The 15,918-nt window shown below is 43.3% G+C and overlaps 1 protein-coding gene across 4 annotated transcripts in view; it reads left to right on the forward strand.

The window, feature by feature from the left end:
* Positions 1-15,918, forward strand: part of SLC39A11 (solute carrier family 39 member 11) — a 463,670-nt gene that overhangs the window by 6,197 nt on the left and 441,555 nt on the right. For all 4 annotated transcript variants that reach the window (XM_003279611.3, XM_030827265.1, XM_030827262.1 and 1 more), the window contains one exon: positions 1,683-1,721. In XM_003279611.3, coding sequence (XP_003279659.1) covers positions 1,683-1,721 — 39 coding nt within the window. The remainder of the gene's footprint in view (positions 1-1,682; positions 1,722-15,918) is intronic.

The following is a 15,918-nucleotide window of genomic DNA, read 5'->3' on the forward strand; positions in this document are numbered from 1 at the left end:
TTAATTTTGTAAAGTGAAAAGTTCTGTAGACCACATGGCGTCTTTCACTTCAAAGAATGTCCATAGAGCTCATCCATGTTATAACATGTGCCAGAATTTCTTTCGTTTTTAAGGCTGAAGACTATTCCATTGTATGTACATACCACATTTTGTTTATCCATTCATGTATGGATGGATAGCAAAAAAATCTCTTTATTGAAATATAAGATGCTTATGGAAAAATGCACATTTTATTAGGCTGGTGCATTTTATTAGGTTTGCACCAATCTAATATAAGTGTGCAGGTTGATAACTTTCCATAAATGCTCATGAAACTAGAGCCCAGATCAAGAAACAAAACAATACCAGCTCCTCACCTCATAGCCCCTTCCAATCAGGAGCCTTCAGTCTCCCTCCCAATCCCACCATCCCCAACCTTTACTCCAAGGCTCATCTCCCATATGATCTCCAACAGCACGGATATTTTCCCTGTTTCTGTGCTTTATTTAGATGGAGTAATCATATAGTATGTGCTGTTCTGCATCTGGCTGAGTTCACCCTACTTGTTTTCCAGTTTCTTTCATGTCCCTGTCTGTTTGTAAGATATAAGTGTAGTATGTGTGTGCGTTCCCATTGCCATTATGGTACCTGTTGTATGAGTATATCCTAATTAACATATCCATCCTACTGTTGGTGAGAATTTGGGTAGTTTCTAGTTCTGGGCTCTTACAAATAGCACTGCCGAACATTTTTCTTCGTGGGTTTGTTGAATACAAGTGCATTCCTGTCATGGGATTACTCAGGAGTGGCACACGTAGTGTTCACCTCTCATTGGTGCTGCCAAATAGTTTGCCAAAATGGTGGTACTCATTTGCACCCCCATTGTGTGAGGGTTTTTTTTTTTTTTTTGAGACAGAGTTTTGCTCTTGTTGCCTAGGCTAGAGCGCAATGGCATGATCTTGGCTCACTGCAATGTCCGCCTCCCGAGTTCAAGCGATTCTCCTGTCTCAGCCAAGTAGCTGGGATTACAGGCATGTGTTACCGTGCTTGACTGATTTTTGTATTTTTAGTAGAGATGGAGTTTCACCGCGATGGCCAGGCTGACCTCAGATTCCTGACTTCAGGTGATCCACCTGCCTTGGCCTCGCAAAGTGCTGGGATTATAGGCATGAACCCTTGCACCCAGCCTATTTTTTTGTATTTTTAGTAGAGATGGGGTTTCATCATGTTGGCCAGGCTGGTCTTGAACTCCTGACCTCAGGTGATCTGCCCGCCTCAGCCTCCCACAGTGCTGGGATTACACACATGAGCACTGTGCCCGGCCTGTGTGAGGGTTTTGATTGTTCCACCTGCTCCTCTGCTCCTCACCAACGCTTGGTAATTCCCATCTTGTAGACCGGCTACTTACTAAAGGTTTACAGTTGTAATTCACAGGGAAAGCTGAGTAAGAGACAACACAAGGGCCAAGGCAAGCCAAGCACCACTTGAAAGAACACTTCTGATTGGCTATGGGGTGGATGGAAAGTTAACCAAAAACTTTCCCCGTGGTTCTTGGCCCATTGTATAAACTGAGGAGCTCACAAGCTCAGGAGTCGGCCAGTCTTTATTTGTGTGGCTCTTTTGGGCCTTATGGTTTCTTCTTGTCCCAGGAAACATCATCTTATTTTCTCTTGGAAACTGAAACATCTTGTTTTGATTTTCAGAGGCGGATCTTAGATGGAAGTCTTGGCTTTGCTGCAGGGGTAAGTAGCATGTAGTAGGAGAAATGGAAATTGAGGCATACTGATTCTGACATTTGTCTGCCAAGGGCTGTCTTCAGTCCCTCCCCTTGCAACCTAGATGCGTCTCTGTGTTCCTCAGGCACTAACACCTCCCTCTTATCACCTGCCATATTTATTTCCCAGCTTATCAAATGCCCATTTCTCTTTAGACAGCAATTGAGTTTTATTTGATAGCTGCCTCAGGACTAGGAAAATAAGATCATATTTGGTAAGGGCTTAGCACAGGCCTAGCCTAATACATAGTTGGCTCTAACTATACTTTTTTTTTCCTCCCCTTCTCCCTTAAAAGATCTTTTTTATAGGCCTTTTTTTTTTTTTTTTTTTTTTTTGTGACAGTTTTACCCTGTCACCCAGGCTAGAGTATAGTGGCACAATCATGGTTCATTGCAGCTTCAACTTCTCTGGGCTCAGGTGATCCTCCCAACTCAGCCTCCTGAGTAGCTGGGACTACAGGCATGTGCCAACGTGCCTGGCTGATTTTTGAGTTTTTGCAGAGATGGGGTTTCACCATGTTGCCCAGGCTGGTCTTGAACTCCTGGGCTCAAGTGATCCACCTGCCTAGGCCTCCAAAAGTGCTGGGATTACAGGCATGAGTTATGGAAGCCGGCATATTATAGACATTTTTAAACATGTAAAAATTGTGGATAGAAGCCTGTGATGCATCCCAGACACCCATCTCCCAACTTCAATCATTATTGACATTTTGCTAATCTCAATTCACCTGTCCTCCCCAAAACTTCTTGGGAGGTTAGAATATTTTATAAAAGCTAATCCCAGACGACATGTAATTACACCTGTAGATTCAACACACATGTCTAATGGAATGACTTTTTAAAAATAAACATAATTACATGGCCATTATACCTACCAAATTAATAATTCCTTTTTATGATCTAACATCCAGTTCATATTCAGATTTTCTCCATCTTTCTAAAGGTGTCATCTAATATTGTTTTGTTATAATCGGGATCCAAACAAGGTTTCTACATTGCATTTGTTTGTTATATCCTTTAAATCTCTTTAATTTTTTAACAGTTCATTTTTTTTTCATGCTAGTAATTTGTTGGAGAAACTGGGTCATTTGTCTCTAGAATGTTGGCTGATTACTTCCTTGTGGTGCTGTCTAACTTGTTCCTCAGTCCCCTGTATTTCCTGTAAGCTGAGAGTTAGACCTGGAGTCTTGATTAGTTCAGATTCCATTTTTCAGGCATGAAGATGTCATGGTGCTGTGTATTGCAGATGTATCACCCATATCAAAAGGCATGTAATATGTGGGTTTCCCTTTTAGTTGATCAGGGTTTGGTTTCTTTCCTCAGTTTTTATAGCCCTGCGATCTGGAAAAACTAGCCTGGAGGTGGAGCCTGCCAGAGGGCATCTGAGTCAGTAGCTGTTAGACTGGAGCCACTGTTCCATCAAAAACACCGTCCTTTCCGAGCCATACACAGGTGCACAGAGAGTGTTGAGAAAATTAGTTTCTAGGTCCTCAGCTTCCATATGTTCTCTTCCCTGTAACTGCTGTGCCTGAGAATGCTGGGGAAGCCAGCCCTCCTTTCCTTCCTTCCTTGGCACAGCTTCCCTTTCCCACCTTACACAAGAAAGATGCTCTTGCCTTATGATCTTGTCTCTGGGTGGCATGGTCTTCAGGCAGACATGGAGGGCACCTTGGAATGTTGGTGCTGGTGTGGAGAAAGTGAGGGGCCCTGTCTCTAATCACTGGGCATAAGTCCGTTTTTTTTTTTTTTTTTTTTTGAAATGGAGTCTCCCTCTCTTGTCCAGGCTGGAGTGCAGTGGCTGGATCTTGGCTTACTGCAACCTCTGCCTCCCGAGTTCAAGCAATTCTCCTGCTGCAGGCTCCCGAGTAACTGGGATTACAGGGGTGCACCACCGTGCCTGGCTATTTTTTTTTGTATTTTTAGTAGAGACGGGGTTTTGCCATGTTGGCCAGGCTGGTCTCGAACTCCCGACCTCAGGTGGTCTACCCGACTCAGCCTCCCAAAGTGCTGGGATTACAGGTGTGAGCCACCATGCCTGGCCCACAATTCCTTTAGCAGATCTGATGCTGTCCTGTCCTTTGAAGGTGGTTCTAATCAAATTGTCAGCAGAGAGGTCCTTGAAAGTAATTTTCCATGATGGACTACCCTGGGATTTTGGACCTGTAACTTGAAAAGAGTACAAAGAACAGAATGCTAATATTATAACACAACATCTCTTTTTTTCCCCATCCTCTCATTTATATGAACACATTTTCTCTTCCTTATGTTATGAAAAAGAAAAAAAAGACAAGAAAAAAATAATAAAATTGATGAACTCTGTCTTAGCCTAGTAATGACTACTTAATAACTGTCCTCATATAGATGAATGAATTGAAAAAACAAGAATAAAGCCCCATTCACTAATATATACATTTCAAATAACATTTTGCTTTGTAATGTTTAATAATTATAAAATGGTTTGTTATATATTTATTCTTATGAATCTCTTTCCTATCACTAATAGTTATCATTATTAAATCCAGGAAATTGTTATTTAAGCATTTAGAGCCCTAGGCTCACAGGAAAATTTAAAAAATTAAATTAAAATGTATGTAGATACTTATTTATTTTTCCCTTTTTTTTTTAAATTTCAGTAGGTTTTGGGGGGAACAGGTGATGTTTGGTTAGAAGGATAAGTTCTTTAGTGGTAATTTCTGAGATTTTGGTGCACCCAGCACCCAAGCAATGTACACTGTACCCAATGTGTAGTCTTTTATCGCTCACCCCCAGCCCCCCTACCCTTTCCACCAGATTCCCAAAGTCCACTGTATCATTCTTATGCCTAGCTTAGCTCCCGCTTATGAGTGAAGACGTGATGTTTGGTTTTCCATTCCTGAGTGACTTCACATAGAATAATGAATTCCATCCAGATTGCTGTGAATACCATTATTTCATTCCTTTTTATGGCTGAGTAGTAGTCCATTATATACACACACACACACACACACACATACGTATATATATATATATATATATATATATATATATATACATGTATATGTGTATATACGTATGTGTGTGTGTGTGTGTGTGTGTGTGTGTGTATATCACATTTTCTTTATCCACTCCGTGATTGGTGGGCATTTGGGCTGGTTCCATATTTTTACAATTGTGAACTGTGTTGCTATAAACACGTGTGTGCAAGTATCTTTTTTGTATAATGACTTCTTTTCCTCTGAGTAGATACCTAGTAGTGGGATTGCTGGATCCAACGGTAGATCTACTTTTAGTTCTTTAAAAGGAACTTCCACACTGTTTTCCATAGTGGTTGTGTTTACATTCCCACTAGCAGTGTAAAAATGTTCCCTTTTCACCACATCCGTACCAACATCTATTATTTTTTGATTTTTTTATTATGGCCGTTCTTGCAGGAGTAAGGTGGTGTTGCATTGCGGTTTTGATTTGCATTTCCCCGATCACTAGTGATGTTGCACGTTTTTTCTTATGTTTGTTGGCTATTTGTATATCTTCATTTGAGAATTGTCCATTCATGTCCTTAGCCCACTTGTTGTTGGGATTGTTTGTTTTTTTCTTGATGATTTGTTTGAGTTCTTTGTAGATTCTGGATATTGGTCCTTTGTCAGATGTATAGATTGCAAAGGTTTTCTCCTGCTCTGTGGGTTGCGTGTTTGCTGATCATTTCTTTTGCTGTGAAGAAGCTTTTTATTATTTATTTATTTATTTATTTATTTATTTATTTATTTATATTATTTTTTGAGATGGAGCCTCACTCTGTGGGTTGCCTGTTTGCTGATTATTTCTGTTGCTGTGAAGAAGCTTTTTATTATTTATTTATTTATTTTATTATTTTTTGAGATGGAGCCTCACTCTGTCACCCAGGCTGGAGTGTGGTGGTGCGGTCTCAGCTCACTGCATTCTCTGTCACCAGGGTTCAAGCGATTCTCCTGCCTCAGCCTCCCAAGTAGCTGGGACTACAGGCGCCCACCACCATGCCTGGCTAATTTTTTGTATTTTCAGTAGAGATGGAGTTTCACCATGTTGGCCAGGCTGGTCTTAAACTCCGGACCTCAAATTATCTGCCTGTCTCAGCCTCTCAGAGTGCTGGGACCACAGGCGTGAGCCACTGTGCCTGACCTACAGAAGCTTTTTAGTTTGTAAGTCTTATCTATTTATCGTTGTTTTTGTTGCATTTGCTTTTGGGTTCTTGGTCATGAAATCTTTGCCTAAGTCAATGTCTAGAAGGGTTTTTCCAGTGTTACCTTCTAGAATTTTTATGGTTTCAGGTCTTACATTTAAGTCTTTGATCCATCTTAAGTTGATTTTTGTATAAGGTGAGAGATGACGATCCAGTTTCATTCTTCTATATGTGGCTTTCCAATGATCCCAGCACCATTTGTTGAATAGGACGTCCTTTGTCCACTTTGTTTTTGTTTGCTTTGTAGAAGATCAGTTGGCTGTAAGTATTTACCTTTATTTCTGGGTTCTCTATTCTGTTCCATTGGTCTACATGCCTATTTTTATACCAGTACCATGCTGTTTTGGTGACCATAGTCTTAAAGTATGGTTTCAAGTTGGGTAGTGTGATGCCTCCAGATTTGTTCTGTTTGCTTGGTCTTGCTTTGGCTATGTGGGCTTTTTGGTTCCATATGAATTTTAGGATTATTTTTTCTAGTTCTGTGAAGAATGATGATGGTATTTTGATGGGCATTGCGTTGAATTTGTAGATTGCTTTTGGCAGTGTGGTCATTTTTACCATATTGTTTCTCTACCCATCCGTATGCATGGGAGGTGTTTCCATGTGTTTGTGTCGTCTATGACTTCTTTCAGCAGTCCTCGTAGAGTTCTTTCACCTTCTTGGTTAGGTATATTCCTAAGTATTATTATTATTATTATTTTGCAGCTATTGTAAAAGGGGTTGAGTTTTTGCTTTGATTCTCAGCTTTATTGCTGTTGGTGTATAGCAGAGCTACTGATACGTATACATTAATTTCGTATCCTGAAACCTTGCTGAATTTATGTATCAGTTCTAGGAGCTTTTTGGATGAGTCTTCAGGGTTTTCTAGGTATACGATCATATCGTTGGCAAACAGTGATGTTTGACTTCCTCTTTACCGATTTGGATGCCCTTTCTTTCTTTCTCTTGTCTAATTGCTGTGGCTGGGACTTCTAGTACTATGTTGAATAGAAGTGGTGAAAGTGGGTATCCTTGTCTTGTTCCAGTTCTCAGGGGGAATGCTTTCAACTTTTCCCCTTTCAGTATAATGTTGGTTGTGGGTTTGCCCTGGATGATTTTTATTACCTTAAGGTATGTCCCTTCTATGCTGATTTTACTGAGGGTTTTAATCTAAAACGTATGCAGATATTTATATGTCAGGGAAGTGTGATAAAGAAATCAATAATATGGCTGGGTGTGGTGGCTCATGCCTGTAATCCCAGCACTTTGGGAGGCTGAGGTGGGTGGATCACCTGAGGTCAGAAGTTTGAGACCAGCGTGGCCAACATAGTGAAACCCCATCTCTGCTAAAAATACAAAGTTAGCTAGGCATGGTGTCACATGCCTCTAATCCCAGCTACTTGGGAAGCTGAGGCAGGAGAATTGCTTGAACCGGGGAGGCGGAGGTTGCAGTGAGCCAAGATTGCACCCTTGCACTCCAGCCTGGGCAATAGAGTGAGACTCTATAAAAAAAAAAAAATCAATAATAGATTTTCTAGTATAAATATAAGTTGCTTTAGGATATATTCTGTGGTGAAATAGAATTGAAATACAAGTCAAGCAGAAAAAGCAATGATTTAAATTTTTTGGCTTTTGAAAAAGAGTTTGCTTATGGTGCATTTGTGTGTGTGTGTGTGTGTGTAAAATGTAACATGCAAACAAAAGTGCATCAAACAAAGAAACATAGGCTTGTTTATGTATTCTGTTTTTAAGTGGATAATGATGGGAATAAAATCTCTATTCTATTTAGGTCCTACTGGATTCACTTAAAAGACTGATGAGATAGGCTGGGCATGGTGGCTCACACCTGTAATTCCAGCACTTTGGGAGGCTGAGGCGAGTGGATCACCTGAGGTCAGGAGCTTAAGACCAGCCTGGCCAACGTGGTGAAACCCTGTCTCTACTAAAAAAAAGACAAAAAACAGAAATTAGCCAGGCATGGTGGCGGGCACCTGTAATCTTAGCCACTTGGGAGGCTGAAACAGAAGAATTGCTTGAACCCAGGAGGTGGAGGTTGCAGTGAGCCGAGATTGCACCGTTGCACTCCAGCCTGGGCAACAGAGTGAGACTCCGTCTCAAAAAACAAAACAAAACAAAAGACTAATCAAACAGTTTTATTTAAACAAATCTATCTACCTAGCTACCTACCTACCTACCTCCCTACTTACCTACCTACCTGTCTGTCTATCTGTCTATATCTGATCTATCTATCTGCATATATATATGCCTAAAATGATATCTTCTGCAACTATTTAAACTGGAGACAAAAACGTTTTAAATGTCAACTTACAAATGAGTGATGGGGCACCTAGTTTTTCAAAGTTCTTTTTTTTTTTTTTTTCTGAGACAGAGTCTTAGTCTGTCACCTAGGCTGGACTGCAAAGGTGTGGTCTCGGCTCACTGCAAGCTCCACCTCCCGGGTTCATGCCATTCTCCTGCCTCAGCTTCCCGAGTAGCTGGAACTACAGGTGCACGCCGCCACGCCTGGCTAATTTTTTGTATTTTTAGTAGAGACGGGGTTTCACCATGTTAGCCAGGATGGTCTCGACTCCTGACCTCGTGATCCACCCACCTCGGCCTCCCAAAGTGCTGGGATTACAGGCGTGAGCCACTGTGCTCTAGGTTACTCTTTTAGATCAGAAGCTATTGTAAGATTCACATAGCAAAAGACAAAAACCAAAAAAAAACAAGAAAGGAAACAAACCAACAAAACCAGATAGAGTGTAAGAAGTTTTCAGGACATGAAGAATGAATTTGGGAGCATGAAAACGTAAACATTTAAGATGTAATTTCCTTAAAAAAAAAAAATCACAAGGCCAGTGTGTTATCACGAATGAGGAGCTCGGATAGTTGTACTTCTGACTTTTAAAGTAGTCAGTAGAAAGAAAGAGACTCTAAAGATTATGTGTGTGTATTTATCAGAAAGAAATGATTTACTTTTCTGAAATTGTCCTTGAGCCAGATGGCGGTATCTCATGCCTATAATCCCAGCACTTTGGGAGGCAGAGGCAGGCGGATCACTTGAGTTCAGGAGTTCGAGACCAGTCTGGACAGCATGGAGATACCCTGTCTCTGTCAAAAAACAAAACAAAACAAAAGAAAACCAAAAATTAGCCAGGCATGTTGGCATGCGCCTATAATCTCAGCTAGTTGAGAGGCTAAGGCAGGAGAATCGCTCGAGCCTGGGAGGCAGAGGCTGCAGTGAGCCAAGATCGTGCCATTGCACTCCAGCCTGGGCAACAGGAGTGAAACCCACTCCCAAAACAACAATAACAAGCATTGTCCTTGAATATGAGGTAGTTGCACAAAGAAACTCCTGGTGGGTCCCCAGATGCATAGGGAATGTCAGAACATCATGTGGGAGACGGCTGGGGCAGTAACTCTTAACCGAGGGCGATGTTGCCCTCCAGGTGGCATTTAGCATGTTTGCCACGTTGGTATCTAGTGGGTAGAGGCCAGGGATGCTACTTAACATCGTGCAACACACAGGACACGATGCATCACAACCACAGAGGACTCTCCAGCCCCAAGTGCCAGTCATGCCAAGGCTGAGAAACCCGGGTCTAGAGAATTTGTTGTATCATCTCTAGCCAGAGAGTAGAATGTGGAAAAATTCAGATGTAAAAAAAAAAAAAAAGAAAAATCCCCTTGCCTCTTCCTCTTACTTCGCATAGGTCACTACTGTCAATCCTGAGTCTGTATCCTTGGAGAAATTGTATTATGCACACGTAGTGAGTGTCAGGTCAGTGAAATGTGCCGTAATGCGTGGTACCATAAAGGCTTTGCTCCCTCAACCCAGTTCTGAGATGCTTTGAATATATGTCTTGAAAAAGACAAAACTGGCTATAAGATAGTTGACTGGGGTCCCATTGTACCTTGCACAGATGTCTGCACAGCACTGTAGCGTGGTGTTACAGTTGGTTTGTATACATTTATGTATATGTTGTGTGTACATTGCAATACATCTGTAATATAATGCTGCAGTGACATATTTATACAATATATAATTGTTCACCAAAATAGGTGTTTCTGTAACAGATTCCAGGGACAAAGGACATGTGTATTTTAAATATGCTTAGCAAAAATATATTTCTCAAGTTGTTTTTTCTCATTAGCAGGGCCCTGGAAGTGTTAATCATTTCTTCTTGATGTCTCATTTTGGAATTTATTTGCCTATTTTTCTCCTGACTCCTTAAATTTCTCTCCAAGTCTCTAGTAATCATTGTCTGTCTCTCATCAGCACCTGCATCTAGCCTTGACTTTTTTTTTTTTTTGCCCGAGGCATGAACTTAATAGGGAGAGTGGTTACCATCAAAAAGTCATTATTCCCTCTCAGGATCTTAGAGTAATATACCTTAAAGGGTGGAAAAGATTTTAGGTGATTAGAATACCTAATATTTATTGAGTCCTTACTGTGTACAAGGTGTTCTGCCAAACACTCTACCTAGATCATCTAATTTAATTTTATAATAATGACTCTTTGACGTATATACCAGTTACTATTATTCCTCCCCACTTGACAGGAACAGTGAGTTTAAATAAATTGTTCAGTATCACATGGTGAGCAGATCCAGGATTTTTTTGAAATGCAGTCTCACTCTGTCACCCAGGCTAGAGTACAGTGGCGTGATCTCAGCTGACTGCAACCTCTGCCTCCCGGGCTCAAGTGATTCTGCCTCAGCCTCCCTAGTAGCTGTGATTACAGGCACCCACCACCACGCTCAGCTAATGTTTGTATTTTTAGTAGAGACGGAGTTTCGCCATGTTGGCCAGGCTGGTCCCAAACTCCTTACTTCAGGTGATCCACCCACCTTGGCCTCCCAAAATGCTGAGATTATAGGCGTGAGCCACTGCGCCCGGCCTGAGATCCAGGATTTGAACTCATAGTCTGACTGTAGAGTTTCCACTCTTATACCACAGTGCCTCTGAGCTGATGTCTGGTCCAGCTGCCTTTGTTTACAGACAAGAAACAAGTCTGGGGAGAGTAAATGTCTTATTTAGAATTGAAAATTGCTAGATAACGGCGGAGGTAGGATGGAACCCAGATAAGATGTCAGGGGCTGCCAGTATTTGGCAGAGTGACCTTGGGCAAGCTCATTGGTCTTCCTGGGCCTCCGTTGACTCTGCTGAGGAATGAGGACATTGGAATGGATGGTTCATTAAGACCTCCTTGTTCCTGCATATTTAAAGGGACAAGTTGCAGCACAGGTTAGCAAACATCTTTTCGTTGCAAGGTAATTGCGAAGTGTTTCAGTTGGATTTTAGTTCACCTACTTAGGGATATGATTCAGTGGCAAAATTAAACATGCGGTTGAATATCCTTTTCATGTGAGTGAGAAGGCAGTCATTGTCCCAAAAGACATCTGGATGAATTTGGAGTGGCTGAAACATCGGGGATCACCATTTTAATTTTATTTGCTGTGGATCTGCTGTGTCTCTTTGGCAAGGCTTGAACCAACTAGGAATCTCTACATCAGTGCATATTCTATCAAGGAAAAAGCACTTATATGGAATAATAGGACCATGAAGCTGCAGAAGAGAAAGACAGTCTACCAATCAAGAAACTTACTTTTAGGCATGAAAAGGCAATTTAATATCTATTATTTTATCCCATAGGGAGCTGGTTTCTTATGAAAGACATGATTTTATTAAGGAGGTTTTGGCTAAGTCTGCTTTTGTGCAGCAAGTGGTGCATAATGTTTTTTTCCAAATAACTAGCTCACTGTTGGAAGTTAATGATGCTCTCTAGTGATAGCCTTTGAGTCTGGAGGAATGATAGTGACCAGCTGTTCTCCATTTCCAAAGAGAGCTGGATGGAAAGAAATTGACTTAAATTGTAGCATGGCCGGGCGCGGTGGCTCACACCTGTAACCCCAGCACTTTGGGAGGCCGAGGTGGGTAGATCACGAGGTCAGGAGTTCGAGACCAGCCTGGCCAACATGGTGAAACCCTGTCTCTATTAAAAATACAAAAAATTAGCCGGGCATGGTGGTGGGCACATTTAATCCCAGCTACTTGGGAGGCTGAGGCAGGAGAATTACTTGAACCCAGGAGGCGGAGGTTGCAGTGAGCTGAGATTGTACCACTGCACTCCAGCCTGGGTGACAGAGCAAGACTCCATCTTGGGGCAGGGGGCAGGGGGAATAATTGTAGCATGAAGTCAGGGATATTTCAGCAAGGCCCCTGGGAAGATTGATTCTAGAGTAAATATGATTGAGGGAAAGTCCGGGGGAGGGAGCAGTCATTGAATTGGGTCTTTGGAAATCCTAGCTTTTATACTATCAACTCTATAGATCCTGGATTGAGAAATTAATAATTGCTGCTACCTTTTTTTTTTTTTTTCCATCTTACTGCCTGAGAGGTAGGGAAGCCTGATATTGGAGACTTTTTATGGAATTGGAATGTGAGGGGTCTTGGACCACACTGAGATGGGCTGGGCCACAACCTAAGCACCACAAGACCGTATGCAAGGAATAGGCTTATGGACTCTGAGGAGGCTCCTGCAAAGATAATTGCTGTCACTCTGAGCTGTGGTTTTTCTCTTTAGGAGGCTGGGAGAAATGAAAGACCCTGAGATGACCTCCCTGGGATGGTAACCTCCCAGGGATAAAGGAGAGAGCCAGAGAGTGCTTGGACCAAGAGCAGATCTGTCCCCAGCATCACTCAGGCCTGACTTCCCAGGCCTGACCTTCGAAGTTTTGGGACAGTTGTCTAGGGTGAAGCTCCTCTCTTAAATTTGCTTTTTAAGGGTTTAGGGAGTTGGGGAGCCCCAGGGCCTCCAAGGTTCTATTCTTTGCAGGTTTGCTTGTTCTGCACTGGTACGCAATAACAAGGGAGGTGCCTTTTGTCTATCTTAGGGCTACGGCTGCATTTTGGGTGGGCACTCAACAAAGAGGTGAGACAGTGTAACAGGGTTGGTTTGGTAGGACCTTGAGCTACCTGCCCCAGACGCCCCATTTGACAAGCCCAGTGTGGCCTGGTGCCTGAAGAGGACATGGGGGAGGGTCCCTCTCTAACCATTATTCACAGCGTGGTTGCCGGGTCCATGGCACAGGTGCTATGGGGCACCCACTGCCTTCTGATGTGTTGCTTCCTGCATAGCAATGCTACAAGACACTGGCACTCCACACTCTCATAATTGGGATATTGGGACCCTTAGAGTTTATGTGATGAGGAGTTGGCATTTTATTTTATTTTATTTTTGGGGTGGAGTCCCACTCCGTCACCCAGGCTAGAGTGCAGTGGCACAATCTTGGCTCACTGCAGCCTCCGCCTCCTGGGTTCAAGAGATTCTTGTGCCTTGGCCTCCCGAGTAGCTGGGCTTACAGGCGCCTGCCATCACGTCCAGCTATTTTTTGTATTTTTAGTAGAGATGGAGTTTCACCATGTTGGCCAGGCTGGTCTTGAACTCCTGACCACAAGTGATCCACCCACCTTGGCCTCCCAAAATGCTGGGATTACAGGCGTGGGCCACTGCGCCCAGCCAGCATTTTATTTTTAAAGACCTCAGATGGTCAGTTTCCAATGAGAAAACCGCTGTGCATTGGCAAAGGTGAACATTCTCAAACCACGTGAGGCACAGACAGGAGACCGTGAATGTATTTTGGGAGACAAGCCTGACTGTTGGCCCGGCACTCCCAGCCCCCAAACACTAGTGGTTTTTGTGGGCTTGAGGCTCCCTGACTCCCGATTCTGCTGGGAGGAAGACGAAGTCTTGCTTCAAGAAGAGGGGGTGGCACAAAGTGGGGAAGGAAGGAAGAAGAAAGGGAAACAAAACACTCAGGAAGGAGACGGATGACGATGATTATTTTTGTATTTTTTCTTTTCAGTTTCATGCTTCAGATTTCCAATGTCATTATCCACAGCGTGGGGGAGGAAGTGATACACATCACCTTCTCTGTGCCGTGATGGGAAGTAACAGCCTTTGTCTTGACGCATGAGCCCGCGTGTGTGCTGTTGCTCTGTTGAGCATCTGGGGTGGTGTGGCCCTGAGGCCTGCCCAGAGCCCTGCAAACAGTCCCTGTCTGTCCCCATCCCTTTCCCCCTTCCTCCCCACGTTCATACTCTGACTGCGTGAGTGAGTATCTGGCACCCCTGCCTCCCCTCCTACCCTTCTGCGTTTCCCTGCAGGCCTGGGCCTCTGTATTGATAGGGCCACAGTGTTCTGCCTGGGAAGATCTTCCTCTTTGTTTGGGGGCATCCTTCCCTGTTCCTGTGAAGGAGAGGGTGGGAGTGAGTATATGTGATTGATGGGCAGAAGGTTAATAAGGGCCTAGAGATTCAGTTTAAATAGTCAGGGGTGAGTGCTCTGAAGTTGCAGTAACTCTTGTTAGTTTCTCTGTAGGAACAGGTAGATGTTTAATAGATATTCCTTTAGGCAATCGGCTCATTTTTTATTCATTCGTTCTTTCGTTTGTTTAGCATTTATTGAGAACTTGCTCTATTGCAGTCACTGTGCCGAGTGCCAGGGGTTTGAAGAAGTGATGGGAGATGGCCTCTGTGTATAAGGAAGTTGTGTTTTAGTGGAGAGGCTGGCAAAGTACATGGGTGCCTTAAATTCGGCCTGCTGCCTGTTTTTGTAAATAAAGATTTGTTGGAACACAGCCATGGCTATTTGTGGAAATATTGCATGTGATTGCTTTTGGACTACAGTGGCAGAGTTGAATAGCTTCAGCAGGACTCTGTGGCCCCAAAGCCTAAAATATTTACTATCTGGCCCTGTAGAGAAGTTTGCTGGCCCCTGATGCAATGTTTATGACATGGTTTTCTGAGGTCTGGTGGCAGTGAACTGCCTGAGCAAGAACCATCAGGACCACTGTGCTGGAGGAATGCTCCCTGGAATGTCTGGTGTTCCCGACTGGGTGATTTCCAGGGGGTCACCACATCACCACTTTGTGGTGGACCCTCCCAAACACAGCTTGCTCTTCATTTAGGAGCTCAGTGCTGCAGCAGCTCTTCCTTTGCTCAACTCTTGCCTTTGAAGAATCCTCAGGGGCTGGCTTTGCAAGTGAAGCATGATGAATTATCTGGGCTCTTTTGCTCCATTCTTCTTGTCATAAAGTGTTTCAAGACAGATGGCCAAGCCAAAAGTGTGCAATTCGAGATTGTGAGGGAAAGCTAGCTCAAGCAACACTCAAATTTGCAACAGTCACTAGCACCTGTACTCTAGCAGAGTAAACTAACTTGGCCTCATGTCCTTGATGGTTCACTTCCAAGGAGTTCTCTGGCTTTGGGGAAGTTCTCTTCATTCTGTTGCATTAGTTCTCCACCCTGGCTGCACGTTAGAATCACCTGGAGAGCTTTAAAAAACCCCAATGCCCTGAACATACCCTGGATTAACTACCCCAGAATCTCTGAGGTTGGGGGGTGGAGGGGATCCTAGGATAAGGCACCAGTAATTTTTAGAGCTCCCCAGGTGTATTAGTTCATTTTCATGCTGCTGATAAAGACATACGGGAGACTGGGCAATTTACAAAAGAGATGTAATGGACTCACAGTTCCATGTGCCTGGGGGGCCTCACAATCATGGCAGAAAGTGAAAGGCATGTCTGACGTGGCGGCAGACAAGAGAAGAGAGCTTGTGCAGGGAAACTCTTTTATAAAACCATCAGATCTCATGAGACTTACTCACTATCATGAGAAGAGCATGGGAAAGGCCCACCCTCATGATTTAATTACCTCCCACCGGGTCCCTCCCACAACATGTGGGAATTGTGGAAGCTACAATTGAAGATGAGGTTTGGGTGGGAACACAGCCAAACCATATCACCAGGTGACTGTGATGTGCAGCCAAAGCCGGGAACCCCTGTTCTAATTGGGATCATGGTTTAATGAAGGATGAGCTGGTGTTTGGAAAAAGCAGACTCCCTTCAAAGGCTCCATGTAGCTTTGAGGCTAAGAATTCAACTGAGTTAATGCTTAGGGTTGGGGTCACAGAAGAGCTCTGGACATA

This window comes from Nomascus leucogenys, chromosome 14, assembly GCF_006542625.1.
Source record: "Nomascus leucogenys isolate Asia chromosome 14, Asia_NLE_v1, whole genome shotgun sequence".
Taxonomy (NCBI): Eukaryota; Metazoa; Chordata; class Mammalia; order Primates; family Hylobatidae; genus Nomascus; species Nomascus leucogenys.